This window comes from Salmo salar, chromosome 05, assembly GCF_965601325.2.
Source record: "Salmo salar chromosome 05, fSalSal1, whole genome shotgun sequence".
Classification (NCBI taxonomy): Eukaryota; Metazoa; Chordata; class Actinopteri; order Salmoniformes; family Salmonidae; genus Salmo; species Salmo salar.
This window is the reverse complement of record NC_138295.1, coordinates 77,763,738-77,785,307: the sequence shown is the minus strand read 5'-3', so window position 1 is coordinate 77,785,307 and position 21,570 is coordinate 77,763,738. Positions and strand designations below refer to the sequence as shown.

Sequence of the window (21,570 nt, the reverse complement as noted above, 5' to 3'; positions counted from 1 at the left end):
AGAGAATGAGGAAACGCAAAATGCTAATATGCAAATAATTACAGAACAATCTATTTTTACATTTCAATGACAGAGGGAGAGTGAGAAAGAGTGAGGTGTGACTATGTGTCTGTGTGTCACAGCAGCGGTTACAAAGGGAGAGATTCTGATGTAAGCTGAACAAAGGCGAAAGTTTTCCACTCATATTTCATGCGTCATTCACACGCTGCACGCACACAAACTGTTAAAGTCAGCCCTATTCACTCTTATGAAAAGGTTCCTGAATCCTGACATGAATAGCCTTGGGACCGCCCATTACCTGCTTGGCCTCAAGACTAAACCAAAGCTATTAAACAGGCAGTCATCTGGGGAATGTAGAGCAATGGAGGGAGAAGAACACAGACACACTCAACAACACAGGAGGAGAGGAGGAACGGACTGTACCAGGCCTTCCAGATCTCTCTCCTGGGTGGTGTTCCTCTCCCTCACCTCTCCTTCTTCTCTCGCTCTCTGTATTTGTGAATACACTCACACTAAAATGGACACACACACACACACACACACACACACACACACACAAATGATCTCGGAACTGGGTCAGTCTGAGACTTGATATGTAGGTGTTAGACACCCACATAAGCTCTCACACACATTTAAGCTCACACACACCCACACACACCCCACATGAACCTGTGTGTATAGGGCATGTGAAAAGCCCCTCACCTGCCCATCATCTTTAGCTCCTCCCTTTGAGGAAAAAGAGATGTTCTGATTGGAGGGAGTGCTGACTCTGTAGCCACTAGCAAGAAACTGGGGGGAGAGAAGGATGAAGAAAGAGAGGGAATAGTGAGGGATGGAGAGAACGAGAGGAGATATGAGACACACATTTAGGTAGAAGTGACACAAACAGGACATATTTCATATGTCATCATTAGGTATCAAAATGAATGATAACAACACGTGTACACATAAACATTATAAATGTGTTCCATAACAACACGTGTACACATAAACATTATAAACGTGTTCCATAACAACACGTGTACACATAAACATTATAAATGTGTTCCATAACAACACGTGTACACATAAACATTATAAATGTGTTCCATAACAACACGTGTACACATAAACATTATAAACGTGTTCCATAACAACACGTGTACACATAAACATTATAAACGTGTTCCATAACAACACGTGTACACATAAACATTATAAATGTGTTCCATAACAACACGTGTACACATAAACATTACAAACGTGTTCCATAACAACACGTGTACACATAAACATTACAAACGTGTTCCATAACAACACGTGTACACATAAACATTATAAACGTGTTCCATAACAACACGTGTACACATAAACATTATAAATGTGTTCCATAACAACACGTGTACACATAAACATTACAAACGTGTTCCATAACAACACGTGTACACATAAACATTATAAACGTGTTCCATAACAACACGTGTACACATAAACATTATAAATGTGTTCCATAACAACACGTGTACACATAAACATTATAAATGTGTTCCATAACAACACGTGTACACATAAACATTACAAACGTGTTCCATAACAACACGTGTACACATAAACATTATAAACGTGTTCCATAACAACACGTGTACACATAAACATTATAAATGTGTTCCATAACAACACGTGTACACATAAACATTATAAATGTGTTCCATAACAACACGTGTACACATAAACATTATAAATGTGTTCCATAACAACACATGTACACATAAACATTATAAATGTGTTCCATAACAACACGTGTACACATAAACATTATAAATGTGTTCCATAACAACACATGTACACATAAACATTATAAATGTGTTCCATAACAACACGTGTACACATAAACATTATAAATGTGTTCCATAACAACACATGTACACATAAACATTATAAATGTGTTCCATAACAACACGTGTACACATAAACATTATAAATGTGTTCCATAACAACACGTGTACACATAAACATTATAAATGTGTTCCATAACAACACATGTACACATAAACATTATAAATGTGTTCCATAACAACACGTGTACACATAAACATTATAAATGTGTTCCATAACAACACGTGTACACATAAACATTATAAATGTGTTCCATAACAACACGTGTACACATAAACATTATAAATGTGTTCCATAACAACACGTGTACACATAAACATTATAAATGTGTTCCATAACAACACGTGTACACATAAACATTATAAATGTGTTCCATAACAACACGTGTACACATAAACATTATAAATGTGTTCCATAACAACACATGTACACATAAACATTATAAATGTGTGCACATACCTTTTGTTGTCCTTTGTTCTTGGTTGCCATCTGTTCCCTCAGGGTCTTCAGACAGTATCTCACCTGAGCAACACACACACACACACACACACCTGTTACTGACAGACTCACACAGAGAGAGAGAAAGTGAGAGAGCGAGAATGTGTCTTACCTCCTGTATCTGGGAGACTTCATCTGACAACATCTTGAGGCTCTGCTGGTGTCTCTGCTGCTCCTGTCTACGATCCTCCAGATACACCTGCAACACATGGAATACAGACGTATTACACACACATTACACATTACACACCCTGGTAAAACACACATCCTCAAACATTAAGCCCCACCCACCTTGATGACCTCAACCTGTTCAGCCTTCTCCTCAGAGGGTTTGATTGGTTCAGGCTTCAGAGCAGGCCTATCACTGGTTGGCTGCACCAGAGCAAACGCTCGTCCGATTGGCTGAAAAATCAGGGAGGGAGAGGAGTTTGTGATACTTGGAATAGTGTGAAAATATTTCCAATTCTCCAGCATGTGTGAACATGAAGAGATTCTGAGTGTGGTGACATGAATGTGTGAGAGGAGTTACGTGTTGCAACACTAGATTAGGTAGGACACTCAGTGACAGACCAACAGGATATGACATCAAGATGTTCCATTCAGTCCCATATACAGTAGTAGGTATGATATTCAGAATAGCACTGAGAATGTCTGACAGGTTAGAAACTAATGGAGGTTCTCTGAAACAGAAGGGGAGTTGTAGAATGTATACAGCATTATAACACATCTGTCATTTAGGTCCACCGCTTCAAGAACAAATTCTGGAAACTATCTGTGTATACAGGATTCCTGTGTTTGTTTGTGTGTGTGTGTGTGTGTGTGTGTGTGTGTGTGGGCAGTGTTCCTGTGTGTGTGTGTGAGCAGTGTTCCTGTGTGTGTGTGTGAGCAGTGTTCCTGTGTGTGTGTGTGTGTGTGTGTGTGTGTGTGTGTGTGTGTGTGTGTGTGTGTGTGTGTGTGATATATATATATATATATATATATATATATATATATATATATATATATATATATATATATATAAAGCTCCCATAATCAGTAGACATTACATTTAGCCCTGATTGCTATGGTGATCACCACCATTCCATAAACTCTAAACTTCTGTGGAACTGGTCAAAGAAAGAAAGAAAGAAAGAAAGAAAGAAAGAAAGAAAGAAAGAAAGAAAGAAAGAAAGAAAGAAAGAAAGAAAGAAAGAAAGAAAGAAAGAAAGAAAGAAAGAAGGAAAGAAAGAAAGAAGAGGGTTAGAGAGCGCGAGGGAGCGTGAAGGAGAAATAGAAAGCGCAAGAGAAAGCGAGAGAGAGAGAGAGAGTTACACTGTATAAGTTTAGTAAGCTGGGCAGTGGTCTGTCTCTCCTCTCCAACATTGCTGTCTTAAGAACAGTCTTAAGAACAGTTTCAAGAGCAGTTGCATAAGACTCTGATGGAAACCGAATGGCAGCCATGACATTTTATGACCTGTTTGTGAGTCTGTGTGTGAACTAGCACCCTGTGTGTGTGTGTGTGCTACTCTTTTCTGATTCAACACACTATCAACGTGTGTTAGGGACAGTGACCCCAGCCATCCCCTGGTCCACTAAAACACACTAAAACCCTCAGCGATTTCAGAAGGGCTTAACACCATGTATGTATATTCATTTACAGTAACAGTGAAGGTTCAGAATTCTGTTCTGCCATGGACTTTTATCCACATAGTACACATAGTACACATAGGGATACAATTCCATCCATCCAGGGATGGAGTTCCATGACTTCCTTCCTGTCCCCTCTGTTGTAATTGTAGTAGTCGGTTAATGCAGACAGAATTCTAGGTGTGTGTTGAGAGTCTAGGTCTGGTTTAGAGGTTAGGGTTCTAGGTCATGGTTCTAGGTTCTTACCTTGCTCCAGGGTTGTTCTGTGACCCTCCCGGACTGGTTCTGCTGGTGGAGAGTCAGCCTCAGTCTCCTGCACCCATCCTGACGAACGAGACGAAGAAAAGATTAAATGAGAAGCAGTTACAAAGAGCCCGTTATGGGATGGCGAGAGAGAGGGGTGAGGGTAAGGAGGGAACTACTGTAAACGGAGGAGGGGAAAAAGAGGGAGGAGAAAATGAGTAATACTGTGTAGGACAGAGAGGAAGAGGGAAGGTGGGAGGGAGAGAGGGAGAGACTGACTGGAGGCCAGTACCCAGTAAACTAGTGTGTAGGGAGCCAGTGGTTAGAGAGAGAGAGAGAGAGAACAGAAGCATTAAGTTGCTCAGAGACAGAATGTTCCATTTGAATGCATTCCAACTTGGAAAACCCAGAACTAGAGATCGATGCCAGCACCAATAGGAATCTCCATTAGAATTCCGGGAGACAGTGGCCAGAAAAACTGTACTGAAGTGGGATGGAACATTTCCATGGTAACCAAGTCTCCCAGTAACCATAAACTAAACTATCTGGCTCCAAAACAATGCAACTCAGGAAGAGTGGGTCAGGGTGAAAACACACACACACACACACACACACACACACACACACACACACACACACACACACACACACACACACACACACACACACACACACACACACACACACAGTAATATACAGAAACCTAAACTCTCTTCTCACACACATAATACTGTTCCACGAGTCACTATGAGGGCAGTGAGGTCTGGTTGTGTCTCTCCTCTGGACAGGGAACCCCCATATAACCAGCTGAGAGGGGGGTGTGTGTGGTTGTGTGTGTGTGGTTGTGTCTCTCGCTGGACAGGGAACCCCCATATAACCAGCTGAGAGGGGGGTGTGTGTGGTTGTGTGTGTGTGGTTGTGTCTCTCGCTGGACAGGGAACCCCCATATAACCAGCTGAGAGGGGGGTGTGTGTGGTTGTGTGTGTGTGTGGTTGTGTCTCTCGCTGGACAGGGAACCCCCATATAACCAGCTGAGAGGGGGGTGTGTGTGGTTGTGTGTGTGTGGTTGTGTCTCTCACTGGACAGGGAACCCCCATGTGTGTGGTTGTGTGTGTGGTTGTGTGTGTCTGCATGAGGCTGAGGGAGCAGGGTTATAGAGATGATAAACCAGACTAACTGGAAACCAACAACACATCATGCTCTCTTTACTCTCCTCTGTGTACATTTCTGTGTCCTGAAGTCTAAACCCAAGTTAACTCTGAGACAAGACAGACACAACAAATACTGTGGAGTTGTAAAGTGTTTGAACCCACAGAAACACACTGTGTGGTTAGCTACTGTTCCACTGCATATTGACTGTGTTGTTTTGACCCATCCAGTCAGGCCAGTTAGGAGAGTTACAATATGTGAGGTATGTTGACGTTCTCTGTAGCTCTCTACCCTGCCAGCATTATGTTGGGGCACCAGAGTAGTGCATCACAAAGCCTCCTTTCATCAGCGGCCATTTTAAAACCATTACCCAGAAACCACCCACTAAATGTCTCATTCCTCACTACTGACTCACACTGACAGCCATCACAATGGCGTAATGACACTTTGGCCAAAAACTCCTCCGGACAGATATAAGTAGCACTACATTAAGTAGTATTCACCTGGTAATTACTCAGGAAGTATGTTTTAAGAATGGGTAGGTGATTTTCGGTATACTTACGTGAAAGAATTCAACACTTAACCAAATGGTATGTAGTAGTGCTTGTTTCAGTCAGTGAGGTAGCCATGGGCAGCGCCAGCGGGCATCTCTGGCACATACAGTACACAGTACCTACCAGGCCCGTGTGTATCAGGACAAATGAGGTAATAACAGGTATGTGTGTTGCGTAACGATGATGATTGTGTTGTTAGAGAGAAGTGGTGTATGACAGACAGACACGGGTACCACTGATTACCTGTTAGGACAGGACACACACTCAACAAATACACATGCAGGAAAAGGAGAGAGGATGGAGAGAGGGAGCAGGGGAGGAGAGGACAAGGGAGTGGGAAGAGAGGGAAGATAGTGTCAAAAAGGGAGAGAGGGTGAACCTAAATTCTATCAGACTGCCGACTGAGCGCAAACAACCCTCCCCCTCTCCCCCCTCTCACCATCCATCTCTCAATTCTGTCTATTGCCACCTGACAGTAGGACTAATCCAGCAATATAAAGAAAGACAGAAAACAATGAGGGAGACAAAGACCAGCAGAGCGACAGAGAGAGAGAAGCGAGATAGAGAGTAGAGATTGAAATTGAATTGAGAGAGAGGGAGATTGAAATTGAATTGAGAAAGAGAGAGGGAGAGAGAGAGACAGAGACAGAAAGAGAGAAAGAGTAGAGAGAAATAAAGAGAGAATGTTCTGTTAGAGGAACAGTAATGTGTCCCCAGAGACAGGTCCTCTGGCCTCTCATATAGAAACCATCATCGCCAAACCCACTGGCTCCAGGTCATCTATAAGTCTTTGCTAGGTAAAGCCCCACCTTATCTCAGCTCACTGGTCACCATAGCAGCACCCACCCGTAGCACGCACTCCAGCAGGTATATCTCACTGGTCACCCCCAAAGCTAATTCCTCCTTTGGCCACCTTCCTTCCAGTTCTCTGCTGCCAATGACTGGAACGAATTGCAAAAATCACTGAAGTTGGAGACCCATATCTCCCTCACTAGCTTTAAGCACCAGCTGTCAGAGCAGCTCACAGATCACTGCACCTGTACATAGCCCATCTGTAAATAGGCCATCCAACTACCTCATCCCCATACTGTTATTTATTTTTTTGCTCCTTTGCACCCCAGTATCTCTACTTGCACATTCATCTTCTGCACATCTATCACGCCAGTGTTTATTTGCTAAATTGCAATTATTTCACCACTATGGCCTATTTATTGCCTTACCTCCCGTATCTTACCTCATTTGCACACACTGTATATAGACTTTTTTTCTCTATTGTGTTATTGATTGTATGTTTGTTTATTCCATGTGTAACTCTGTTGTTGTATGTTGTCGAACTGCTTTGCTTTATCTTGGCCATGTAAAAGAGAACTTGTTCTCAACTGGCCTACCTGGTTAAATAAAGGTGAAATAAATCAAATAAAATAGAGAAGCAGACAAAGGTTCACCTAATCCACCACCAAACAGACACACCTTGGCCTACTCTGTACACTATCACAAACAACGAGGATCGGGTAATGGCAGCCATCCACAGGGAAAACAGACTATGGCGACACAGACCCAGTCTGCTGCCCAGAGACCCAGTCCGCTGCCCAGAGACCCAGTCTGCTGCCCAGAGACCCAGTCTGCTGCCCAGAGACCCAGTCTGCTGCCCAGAGACCCAGTCTGCTGCCCAGAGACCCAGTCTGCTGCCCAGAGACCCAGTCCGCTGCCCAGAGACCCAGTCCGCTGCCCAGAGACCCAGTCCGCTGCCCAGAGACCCAGTCCGCTGCCCAGAGACCCAGTCCGCTGCCCAGAGACCCAGTCTGCTGCCCAGAGAACCAGTCTGCTGCCCAGAGACCCAGTCTGCTGCCCAGAGACCCAGTCTGCTGCCCAGAGACCCAGTCCGCTGCCCAGAGACCCAGTCCGCTGCCCAGAGACCCAGTCCGCTGCCCAGAGACCCAGTCCGCTGCCCAGAGACCCAGTCCGCTGCCCAGAGACCCAGTCTGCTGCCCAGAGACCCAGTCCAGAGAACCAGTCTGCTGCCCACAGACCCAGTCTGCTGCCCAGAGACCCAGTCTGCTGCCCAGAGACCCAGTCCGCTGCCCAGAGACCCAGTCCGCTGCCCAGAGACCCAGTCCGCTGCCCAGAGACCCAGTCCGCTGCCCAGAGACCCAGTCCGCTGCCCAGAGACCCAGTCCGCTGCCCAGAGATCCAGTCCGCTGCCCAGAGATCCAGTCCGCTGCCCAGAGATCCAGTCTACTGCCCAGAGATCCAGTCTACTGCCCAGAGACCCAGTCTACTGCCCAGAGACCCAGTCTGCTGCCCAGAGACCCAGTCTACTGCCCAGAGACCCAGTCTACCATTATAATAGAGCAGTAATGTAAAACCAGACTCAGCATGGTCTACAGCCACAAGGGATCATAGGACATTGACAAGGCTTTTGTTTGTGACTGTGGTGTCAGGAGAGAGGGAGAGACAGATAGAGAGTAGAGAGGGAGAGACAGATAGAGAGTAGAGAGGGAGAGACAGATAGAGAGTAGAGAGGGAGAGACAGATAGAGAGTAGAGAGAGAGACAGATAGAGAGTAGAGAGAGAGAGACAGAGAGTAGAGAGTAGAGAGACAGAGTAGAGAGAGAGAGAAAGAGAGAGAGTAGAGAGACAGAGATAGAGTAGAGAAAGAGAGAAGAGTAGAGAGAGAGAGTAGAGAGAGAGAGTAGAGAGAGGGAGAGAGAGTAGAGAGACAGAGATAGAGTAGAGAAAGAGAGAAGAGTAGAGAGAGAGAGTAGAGAGAGAGAGTAGAGAGAGGGAGAGAGAGTAGAGAGACAGAGATAGAGTAGAGAAAGAGAGTAGAGAGAGAGTAGAGAGAGAGTAGAGAGAGGGAGAGAGAGAAAGTAGAGAGAGAGGGAGAGACAGGCAAAGCAGAACAAAGGAATAGAGGGAGAGCTGTGTGATAGAGGCTGAATGACTCTTTCCACCCCTACACTGGAAACAGCAGACTACCTGCTTACACCAGTTGATAGGAGAGTGGAATAGAGACCCATATAAACAACATCAACACAGACATGTCAGTAAGAGCTCAGCGTTCAGTACTGTCCCTCCTCTGTCATAAATGGAACCTGAGAGAGCTGGAAACAGAGGTAGTGGAGCAGGTATCAAGACCACATCACCTAGTACCTACGTTCCAGTCAGTACCACATCACCTAGTACCTACGTTCCAGTCAGTACCACATCACCCAGCACCTACGTTCCAGTCAGGACCACATCACCTACGTTCCAGTCAGTACCACATCACCTAGCACCTACGTTCCAGTCAGTACCACATCACCTAGCACCTACGTTCCAGTCAGTACCACATCACCCAGCACCTACGTTCCAGTCAGGACCACATCACCTACGTTCCAGTCAGTACCACATCACCTAGCACCTACGTTCCAGTCAGTACCACATCACCTAGCACCTACGTTCCAGTCAGTACCACATCACCTAGCACCTACGTTCCAGTCAGGACCACATCACCTAGCACCTACGTTCCAGTCAGTATCACATCACCTAGCACCTACGTTCCAGTCAGTACCACATCACCCAGCACCTATGTTCCAGTCAGTACCACATCACCCAGCACCTACGTTCCAGTCAGTACCACATCACCCAGCACCTACGTTCCAGTCAGTACCACATCACCCAGCACCTACGTTCCAGTCAGTACCACATCACCCAGCACCTACGTTCCAGTCAGGACCACATCACCTACGTTCCAGTCAGTACCACATCACCCAGCACCTACGTTCCAGTCAGTACCACATCACCCAGCACCTACGTTCCAGTCAGTACCACATCACCTAGCACCTACGTTCCAGTCAGTATCACATCACCTAGCACCTACGTTCCAGTCAGTACCACATCACCTAGTACCTACGTTCCAGTCAGTACCACATCACCTAGCACCTACGTTCCAGTCAGTACCACATCACCTAGTACCTACGTTCCAGTCAGGACCACATCACCTACGTTCCAGTCAGTACCACATCACCTAGCACCTACGTTCCAGTCAGTACCACATCACCTAGCACCTACGTTCCAGTCAGTACCACATCACCTAGTACCTACGTTCCAGTCAGTACCACATCACCTAGCACCTACGTTCCAGTCAGTACCACATCACCTAGTACCTACGTTCCAGTCAGTATCACATCACCTAGCACCTACGTTCCAGTCAGTACCACATCACCTAGCACCTACGTTCCAGTCAGTACCACATCACCTAGCACCTACGTTCCAGTCAGTACCACATCACCCAGCACCTACGTTCCAGTCAGTACCACATCACCCAGCACCTACGTTCCAGTCAGTACCACATCACCCAGCACCTACGTTCCAGTCAGTACCACATCACCTAGCACCTACGTTCCAGTCAGTACCACACCACCTACGTTCCAGTCAGTACCACATCACCTAGCACCTACGTTCCAGTCAGGACCACATCACCTAGCACCTACGTTCCAGTCAGGACCACATCACCTAGCACCTACGTTCCAGTCAGTACCACATCACCTAGTACCTACGTTCCAGTCAGTACCACATCACCTAGCACCTACGTTCCAGTCAGTACCACATCACCTAGCACCTACGTTCCAGTCAGTACCACATCACCTAGCACCTACGTTCCAGTCAGTACCACATCACCTAGCACCTACGTTCCAGTCAGTACCACATCACCTAGCACCTACGTTCCAGTCAGTACCACATCACCTAGTACCTACGTTCCAGTCAGTATCACATCACCTAGCACCTACGTTCCAGTCAGTACCACATCACCCAGCACCTACGTTCCAGTCAGTACCACATCACCCAGCACCTACGTTCCAGTCAGTACCACATCACCCAGCACCTACGTTCCAGTCAGTACCACATCACCTAGCACCTACGTTCCAATCAGTACCACACCACCTACGTTCCAGTCAGTACCACATCACCTAGCACCTACGTTCCAGTCAGGACCACATCACCTAGCACCTACGTTCCAGTCAGGACCACATCACCTAGTACCTACGTTCCAGTCAGTACCACATCACCTACGTTCCAGTCAGGACCACATCACCTAGCACCTACGTTCCAGTCAGTACCACATCACCTAGTACCTACGTTCCAGTCAGTACCACATCACCTAGCACCTACGTTCCAGTCAGTACCACATCACCTAGCACCTACGTTCCAGTCAGTACCACATCACCTACGTTCCAGTCAGTACCACATCACCTAGCACCTACGTTCCAGTCAGTACCACATCACCTAGCACCTACGTTCCAGTCAGTACCACATCACCTAGTACCTACGTTCCAGTCAGTACCACATCACCTAGCACCTACGTTCCAGTCAGTACCACATCACCTAGCACCTACGTTCCAGTCAGTACCACATCACCTAGCACCTACGTTCCAGTCAGTACCACATCACCTAGCACCTACGTTCCAGTCAGTACCACATCACCTAGCACCTATGGGAGAAAACCCTCTTCCTCTGTACTGCATTCCATAGGAGAGAATGAACCATCCATAACCAATCTTACTGTGTGTGTGTGTGTGTGTGAGAGAGTGTTAAACCTTATAAATCTGTTTCCAGTTAACCTCCGGAGTGGTCTGATTCCCATACCTGAGTTCAGATGTGATGTGTGCAGTGAGGGGTGAGGAATGAGGAACAAGGGGTCAGGTAGAGCGATCCACGTCAGAAAACGAGGGAGCAGAGAACAAACATTCCTATACAATCACTGGTGCAGTGTTACAGTCAGAAGGGAATACAACAGATGGCCTAGAGTAAACGCTAGGACAAAAGGGATTCCAGTTGAAGAGAAGCTGTAAGACCTGCACACGGGTAAATAAGACCTGCACACGGGTAAATAAGACCTGCACACGGGTAAATAAGACCTGCACACGGGTAAATAAGACCTGCACACGGATAAATAAGACCTGCACATGGGTAAATAAGACGAGCACACGGGTAAATAAGACCTGCACACGGGTAAATAAAGAGAGTGTTATGAGCATTGTCTGTTCTTTCCTCTGGGGGTACTAGGTGATAAATATGTACAAATGATGACAGAGTTATGGATTCCTGTGGAATGAGTTCTAGGCATGTACCTATTCATCTTTACTGAGGGAGTAGTACTTTCTACGCAAGCAACATACATACTTAGCAACAAGACCTGCATGAGTTACTGCTTCCTATAGTGTGGAAATGGAATGAGGTTGTCTTGTTTAGTGTCTGAGTTACTGCTTCCTATAGTGTGGAAATGGAATGAGGTTGTCTTGTTTAGTGTCTGAGTTACTGCTTCCTATAGTGTGGAAATGGAATGAGGTTGTCTTGTTTAGTGTCTGAGTTACTGCTTCCTATAGTGTGGAAATGGAATGAGGTTGTCTTGTTTAGTGTGTGAGTTACTGCTTCCTATAGTGTGGAAATGGAATGAGGTTGTCTTGTTTAGTGTTTGAGTTACTGCTTCCTATAGTGTGGAAATGGAATGAGGTTGTCTTGTTTAGTGTCTGAGTTACTGCTTCCTATAGTGTGGAAATGGAATGAGGTTGTCTTGTTTAGTGTCTGAGTTACTGCTTCCTATAGTGTGGAAATGGAATGAGGTTGTCTTGTTTAGTGTGTGAGTTGATGCTTCTTCTACTAGTTCCTGGTGGTGGGAAGACTGTTTCTGGTTCCTCCTCATAGATGAGTCAGAAGGTCATGTCTTGCACAGTTCCAGACAGTGATGTCACATTCTCCATAGCGAGGGATGGGTGAGCTCAGTAAACATGAGGAATCAGGGTGGATCATGAGGCATTATTTAAAAAGTAGGAATGCTGACAAAAGCCTAGTGACGGAAAAGAAGAGAATTACCAAAACTCTCTGGTGGCTGGATGGATGTTATATTTAAGAATGAATGAGAGTGTGGATTAATAGATAGTCATGAGGAATGTACTGGCTGTTCTGTCAATGTTCTGCATAATATCAATACTCACTCTCACACAAACAGTGTTCCTTCTATCCAGGCATAGTTCAACTACAGCTGGAGGGCACACATACCTGCATACACACAAACACACCCTTCACTGTTGCAATTTTGGGAACATTTATTTTCCTTATATTTCGCAGTCCTCCTCTTCTCATAACTTTTAGCCTAAATGGACTTTAAAGGTCTTTCACAAGGCTATAGCACAGAATCAGCCCGTCCTCCTATATTTATTCCATGTTGCTGTATCTCCCTGGTCTTAATAACCATATTCCTCCTATATTTATTCCATGTTGCTGTATCTCCCTGGCCTTAATAACCATATTCCTCCTATATTTATTCCATGTTGCTGTATCTCCCTAGTCTTAATAACCATATTCATCCTATATTTATTCCATGTTGCTGTATCTCCCTGGCCTTAATAACCATATTCCTCCTATATTTATTCCATGTTGCTGTATCTCCCTGGTCTTAATAACCATATTCCTCCTATATTTATTCCATGTGGCTGTATCTCCCTGGCCTTAATAACCATATTCCTCCTATATTTATCCCATGTTGCTGTATCTCCCTGGTCTTAATAACCATATTCCTCCTATATTTATTCCATGTTGCTGTATCTCCCTGGCCTTAATAACCATATTCCTCCTATATTTATTCCATGTGGCTGTATCTCCCTGGCCTTAATAACCATATTCCTCCTATATTTATTCCATGTTGCTGTATCTCCCTGGTCTTAATAACCATATTCCTCCTATATTTATTCCATGTTGCTGTATCTCCCTGGTCTTAATAACCATATTCCTCCTATATTTATTCCATGTTGCTGTATCTCCCTGGCCTTAATAACCATATTCCTCCTATATTTATTCCATGTTGCTGTATCTCCCTGGCCTTAATAACCATATTCCTCCTATATTTATTCCATGTTGCTGTATCTCCCTGGCCTTAATAACCATATTCCTCCTATATTTATTCCATGTTGCTGTATCTCCCTGGTCTTAATAACCATATTCCTCCTATATTTATTCCATGTTGCTGTATCTCCCTGGTCTTAATAACCATATTCCTCCTATATTTATTCCATGTTGCTGTATCTCCCTGGCCTTAACAACCATATTCCTCCTATATTTATTCCATGTTGCTGTATCTCCCTGGTCTTAATAACCATATTCCTCCTATATTTATTCCATGTTGCTGTATCTCCCAGCCTTAATAACCATATTCCTCCTATATTTATTCCATGTTGCTGTATCTCCCTGGTCTTAATAACCATATTCCTCCTATATTTATTCCATGTTGCTGTATCTCCCTGGCCTTAATAACCATATTCCTCCTACATTTATTCCATGTTGCTGTATCTCCCTGGTCTTAATAACCATATTCCTCCTATATTTATTCCATGTTGCTGTATCTCCCTGGCCTTAATAACCATATTCCTCCTATATTTATTCCATGTTGCTGTATCTCCCAGCCTTAATAACCATATTCCTCCTATATTTATTCCATGTTGCTGTATCTCCCTGGCCTTAATAACCATATTCCTCCTATATTTATTCCATGTTGCTGTATCTCCCTGGCCTTAATAACCATATTCCTCCTATATTTATTCCATGTTGCTGTATCTCCCTAGTCTTAATAACCATATTCCTCCTATATTTATTCCATGTTGCTGTATCTCCCTGGCCTTAATAACCATATTCCTCTTATATTTATTCCATGTTGCTGTATCTCCCTGGCCTTAATAACCATATTCCTCCTATATTTATTCCATGTTGCTGTATCTCCCTGGCCTTAATAACCATATTCCTCCTATATTTATTCCATGTTGCTGTATCTCCCTGGTCTTAATAACCATATCAGATCAGATACGATAAGTCAAGAATGTGGGTGTAGAATGTTTGTTGTTCCATTGTATCTGATAAGGACGACGTTGTATTAGGCGGTGATTCTAATTTGAGCGCTGCATCGTTCCCACATCCCTAGTTGTTTATGTTCAAATATAAAACAAGATAAACCCGACTAGCATGAACAAAGCATAGGTTATGTATCTAGCCGTGTGCTTCATCATTTGACTGTGTACCTTGACCTTATAATCCAGTTTTATAGCCCTATACCATGCTGATAGGTAAGCTAAGTTCTTCAATTCTGATAGGCTGTTGCTCCTGGTCGAGGTTACCTACAGGCACATATTTAGGATCAGTGTATCATTCTTAAGTCCAAACCTTGACCAAAGGGGGTGAAATGTTAAGGGCCAACATCATGCTGTTGTATGGCTCTGCAGGAGACTGTGTTTATCTGGTGAACGTGTCATGTTGTGGGCCAATGGTCAGGCCCCAGATAGAATACAGACCATCATCAGAGCCATTTGTCTAACAGGGTCAATGATTAACCTTCTCCAGCCAGACAGGAGATTAAGAGCTTCTATACCAGGGATAATGACTGGTGATGTAAACGTCTAGGTGTTTGGGGGGGGGGGGGGGGCAAACACAATACACTTTAAAATGACTAAAAGCAAATAATGGACCTACATTCATACAGTTTATTGACTGTGGCCAGCTCACTAATAATCACAGAGGAAGGAGGAAGACCGACTGCGCCCCCCCCCCCCCCCCCCCCCCACAAAATGAGTTTGACACCCCTGGCATAGAGAGAGGACACTGAGGAAGCTGTCTTACTGTAGGGTAAGTAGGCTAGTCTTCTGGCTGACACTACTGTATGCCCTACATGAAGATGCTCACTTGTGACAGCAGTCTGGTCCCTCTGGCCAGATCACAGATGTTATTTGGGCTAATATGGTGTGTGTGTGTGTGTGTGGTTAATACTAGAATTACTAGAAAAAGCCCATTAACACCAGAGGAAGCTAGTAAGCCTGATAAGACTTCAGTCAGGAGGATCTAAGACCAATACTCAGAAGGAAATTCATCTCTTCTTGCTTATTCTTACTTTGGAACACAAAATGATACCACTAAAGTAAGGTATTGTGCTATCGGTTAAATTAAATATTGTAATTGATCTCAGATTATAATGTAAAACATATTTGCATATCCAACAGGTTGGCATGAATAAATGAAAAAAATATATTTTTACAAAAGTGGGAAAAATAAAGCAGCCACATAGTGATAACATAACATAACCTTTGACACACGTCAGTGGCGCCTCTCCATCTGCCTGCCTGCCAGACTGTCTAGCCATCCGGAACGCAGTGAGAAGGATAGTAAAACATGTTCACTTAAATAGTTTTTGTCTTACCGCTGTTCTCTCATCAGCTCTGATGTCCTCAAATGTACACAGACTCCGCGTTACCCCGTTCATCTTCACACAGATAAGATAGATAAATAATTATATAGCTTAAATATGAAAGAGTTGTTCAACGTTGCTTATATAGAATTATTTTCTCTAAACAAACAGGGAAAACGGGTTTTCGTCCTCTTGTCTCCCTCTTGCCCTCGCAGACGGAAGATCACAGTTGATTTGAACAATAGTCGACGCTGCTCTTTACTACCAGTTTAATCAGGCAGTTCCCTCTACTCCCGCCCTCCCTCAGGAATGTATGCGCGTGACCTCAGTGCACAGGCAGCAAAGACGTTGGATAACTAAAGATAGTTCACTCAGGACGTTAACCATCGAACAAAAAATGATCAGTTCCTGTCTACTTAAGGGGGTGGCTCTCCCATAGACACCAAATACTAAAGCACCTGGGTCTGGTATTCTTCTTAGTTCATTGACGTCCATGAAACAGAACAAAATAGGGAGTGGGATGTCTCGCTGCCTCTTCTTTCTCTGTAGCCAGCTCGCTCTGTCTCCCGTCACGCCCCCGCGCTGCGCGCTACAACTGAAAAAGTCAGAGGAGCGCGGACTACGCAGGTAAATACCTATCAGATAGCAAAATAATAAAACTAAATCTCTTTCCATCCGAAACTCAATCTCATACCATGCCGATCACATATTAGGAAAATTGTTAGGAAAATTACGATTTTATTTCAGTTGAGTATTGCATTCTGGTTTGAGGGACACAAATACAGTTGTTCCACAGACAAATAGGCTACTCATGACCACAAAAACACAGGGAAACTGAACCAGACAAAGTCAGACAGACAGACACAGAGAGAGAGGGAGACAGTGCTCCATCAGTGTGTCCACAGCAGCAGTAGCATGCAGGTCTCAGTGTTCTGATCCAGAGCTCAGGCTGCACACAGAACCCAAATTGGATCAAAATGTATTAATGGTCATTAATGGGTGTACTGAGCAGGAGCCTCCATCTTTTTTGTGTGTATGTGTGTGTGTGTGTAAATCAGTCTCTTAAAACCCCATCACGTTGTCAGGCATATGCCTGAGTGAGGACAGACCCAGACAGCTATGGTCTCAGTGAGTACAGACCCAGACAGCTATGGTCTCAGAGTGAGGACAGACACAGACAGCTATGTTCTCAGAGTGAGGACAGACCCAGGCAGCTATGGTCTCAGAGTGAGGACAGACCCAGGCAGCTAGGGTCTCAGTGAGTACAGACCCAGACAGCTAGGGTCTCAGTGAGTACAGACCCAGACAGCTAGGGTCTCAGTGAGTACAGACCCAGACAACTATGGTCTCAGTGAGTACAGACCCAGACAGCTAGGGTCTCAGTGAGTACAGACCCAGACAGCTAGGGTCTCAGTGAGTACAGACCCAGACAGCTAGGGTCTCAGTGAGTACAGACCCAGACAGCTATGGTCTCAGTGAGTACAGACCCAGACAGCTAGGGTCTCAGTGAGTACAGACCCAGACAGCTATGGTCTCAGTGAGTACAGACCCAGACAGCTAGGGTCTCAGTGAGTACAGACCCAGACAGCTAGGGTCTCAGTGAGGACAGACCCAGACAGCTAGGGTCTCAGTGAGGACAGACCCAGACAGCTAGGGTCTCAGTGAGTACAGACCCAGACAGCTAGGGTCTCAGAGTGAGTACAGACCCAGACAGCTAGGGTCTCAGTGAGGACAGACCCAGACAGCTAGGGTCTCAGTGAGTACAGACCCAGACAGCTATGGTCTCAGTGAGTACAGACCCAGACAGCTAGGGTCTCAGTGAGTACAGACCCAGACAGCTAGGGTCTCAGAGTGAGTACAGACCCAGACAGCTAGGGTCTCAGAGTGAGTACAGACCCAGACAGCTAGGGTCTCAGTGAGGACAGACCCAGACAGCTAGGGTCTCAGTGAGTACAGACCCAGACAGCTATGGTCTCAGTGAGTACAGACCCAGACAGCTAGGGTCTCAGTGAGTACAGACCCAGACAGCTAGGGTCTCAGAGTGAGTACAGACCCAGACAGCTAGGGTCTCAGTGAGGACAGACCCAGACAGCTAGGGTCTCAGTGAGTACAGACCCAGACAGCTAGGGTCTCAGAGTGAGTACAGACCCAGACAGCTAGGGTCTCAGTGAGGACAGACCCAGACAGCTAGGGTCTCAGAGTGAGTACAGACCCAGACAGCTAGGGTCTCAGTGAGGACAGACCCAGACAGCTAGGGTCTCAGTGAGTACAGACCCAGACAGCTATGGTCTCAGTGAGTACAGACCCAGACAGCTAGGGTCTCAGTGAGTACAGACCCAGACAGCTAGGGTCTCAGAGTGAGTACAGACCCAGACAGCTATGGTCTCAGTGAGTACAGACCCAGACAGCTAGGGTCTCAGTGAGTACAGACCCAGACAGCTAGGGTCTCAGTGAGTACAGACCCAGACAGCTAGGGTCTCAGAGTGAGTACAGACCCAGACAGCTATGGCATCACAGATATGAACAGGAGTTAGAACAGTGAGACAGACTACCACTGAATATGTCACTGAGTCACTGTTCTCCATACATCCCCCTGTTCCTACCCAACCTTTCAGTTACTGGCCCAACACTCTTAACCACTAGGCTACCGCTGCTGATGTAGAGATTTAGGGGGCAAATAGAACAGAACACACTATCCATGCCATTTAACAGGGAGAAACTCAGTTCAACTTCAGTCAATTTAGAACAATAATTGACTAACCCAAATACTTGCCAATGAACTTAGAACAGTAGGATTGATGCGAAAGTTTATGGCCACAGATAGGGGGAAATGACAGAGAAATATATCAGGGTGAATAGGCTAATCTTTCTGTTCTTCTGGCAGGGTAGAATACATGCTGTGCTGAACACAGTGGGTTGACTGAGATAGGAAACAGATGATATCCACTCCTCTGCTCCTCTCTTTCACACCTACAATAACACTATCTGATCCCAACCACTCACACGACAGCTAGTTTACACTTCCCCCAGATTATCTGGTTTTATCTTTCAAAATCCATTCAAATGTAGTGGTGGAAATATTTGCATTATGTCACATGAGAATATAGAAATGTGAATATCTGTAGTGATCTAGCAGGTACTGTATATATCACTCCCCTATGGAGAATGTTACAGCACAACATAGCCCACTTACACAACACTAACACACCCTGGGGAGGATTTCTATACAAATATTGTTTGGGAAACATTGCATTCCATAACCACAGGTGGGGACAGCCCAGTGTTCCACTGTACTGTCAATATTGACTGGTTTACCATCAGGAAAAACTGGAATACTGGCAGGACATAGAGTACTGTACATACAGACTACTGCTATGGAAACACTATTGCAAAGTGCTTTGTGCAAAATACTAGAGAACACAAACATATAAATGAATAATCAATTATTATTACAGAAAAAGTGTGGAAACATGAAAAATGTATCACAGATAGAACTGGGATGTAGTAACTCAAAGTAAAGAGTTTGGAAAAGGAAATGTATTCCCAGTTACATGCAAAAACTAAACTTCCTTTCATAACGCTTGATATTCAGTCACACAAAAGATGTAGAACATCTGAGAAAACAAAAACATTCTTCACACAGAGAATGCCCTTGAGTCGTCTCACTGTAACAGATAGTAATTGTAGCTCATTCTTGTCCTTGAAGAATACTATGTGTACAGATATACAGGGAGTTCTTGTCTTATCTCTGGATATTCAATAGCAAAGTAATTAGAACCATTTTCTGTATGTTTTATTGTCACATACACCAGATGGGTGCAGTGAAATGTGTTGTTTTACAGGGTCAGCCACAGTAGTACAGCACCCTTGGAGCAAATAAGGGTTAAGTGCCTCGCTCAAGGGCACATTGGCAACTTTTTCACCTTGTCGGCTCGAGTATTCTAACCCGCAACCTTTCGGTTACTGGCCCAACGCTCTAACCTCTAGGTTATCTGCCACCCTACAAATCAATATGCTGTAGTGTCCTGGGATGATAGGCTATCTATGATTAAACAAGAAAACAATACCCCTCCATACTGACCCTATTCAGCTAACACTGATCATTAAAACCAACTGCACGGCCGTCTTTCCCACAACTCCAATATAACAGGTTCTTTAAAACAACGTTCGGCCAGGACAACACACATACGTTTGTATCGCAGTACTAGCATACTCCTGTTCAGTCCTGATCATTCTCACACCATCCAATCAGTCCTTTCTCAGTAGCTGTTGCTTCAGTAGTTGTTGGGAGTGGTACACAGCACAGAAGACATCCATCAAACCAACTAACTTACAGTAAATCCCTGTTTTCATTGCAAACCTAGCTGAACAGAAAACAGTGGGAGTTGGGTATCTGCCCAGAAAACCAGAAAAACAAAGTGTGGCAAGTTTATTACAAAGCTAATTCCAACTGAATACTATGAAAGGTAAAGAGAGTTTGGCGTCTGCAGTAATGCTGCCTCTATCTGTGCTCTATTTGCTTTTCACGCCTGCATGGCCTTATCTGCCAATCAGAGAACTGTGATGTTCATGGAGTAAATGGAATGGTATCAAACACATGAAAGCCCTGTGTTTTATACCATTCCATGCTGGCCATTATTATGAGTCATCCTCCCCTCAGCAGCCTCCACTGGTGAACATCATCAGGGTTTATGTATGCAGCGTGTGTATGTGTATGGGTCAGTGAGCATCAGTGCTTCAGCAGAGATGAGTGAGCGGTTAATTGTTAAAGGTTAATTGACCCGTTTCACCTCTATAAAATGCGTGGATGCCACACACACACACACAAATTAAATGTTATTTGTCACATGCACCGAATACAACAGGCGTAGACCTTACCATGAAATACTTACTTACAAGCCCTTAACCAACAGTGCAGTTATGAAAAATAGTTAAGAAAATATTTACTAAATAAGCTAAAATAAATAGTCCGGGTGACCATATGATTCATTGTTCAGCAGTCTTATGGCTTGGGGGTAGAAGCTGGAAAAGAGACTTTTGGACCACACACCTGATGGAAGGCCTAAATAACACACGTCTGAGAGTACAGGTTTTAGGGAGACAGACTCCCAGTCCCTCCCTCCCCACAGTATCTAACAGGATCAAAGCACCTCTCTGCCACAAGGGATAAAAGTTCAGACATTGATAGAGAAACACACAGGACTGTACAGTGGGTTCTATAAATACATCAACAGGACTGGATCTACACGCTCTACTTCCCCACATAAAAGGCTGTTTGTAACACACAACAATAAGGGTGTGGTGTGTGTGGTGGGAGGTAGAGGTATCTAAATAGAGAGGCAGTGAGGGGACTGGAGGTAGGTGGGGGGGGGTAGAGGTATCTAAATAGAGAGGCAGTGAGGGGACTGGAGGTAGGTG

General features: G+C 44.8%; 1 protein-coding gene across 2 annotated transcripts in view; it reads right to left on the bottom strand.

The window, feature by feature from the left end:
• LOC106575489 (tuftelin) overlaps positions 1–16,629 on the bottom strand; it is a 30,206-nt gene extending 13,577 nt beyond the window's left edge. For both annotated transcript variants that reach the window (XR_006769987.2, XM_045718950.2), the window contains exons 1-6: positions 16,165–16,629; positions 4,246–4,323; positions 2,665–2,775; positions 2,486–2,572; positions 2,335–2,397; positions 703–789 (exon numbers count right to left, since the gene is read on the bottom strand). Coding sequence is in view for 1 of the 2 variants with exons in the window: in XM_045718950.2 (XP_045574906.1) it covers positions 703–789; positions 2,335–2,397; positions 2,486–2,572; positions 2,665–2,775; positions 4,246–4,323; positions 16,165–16,227 (489 nt within the window). In the remaining variant the exon portion in view is untranslated. The remainder of the gene's footprint in view (positions 1–702; positions 790–2,334; positions 2,398–2,485; positions 2,573–2,664; positions 2,776–4,245; positions 4,324–16,164) is intronic.
• Between the last annotated feature and the right edge of the window lie 4,941 nt (positions 16,630–21,570).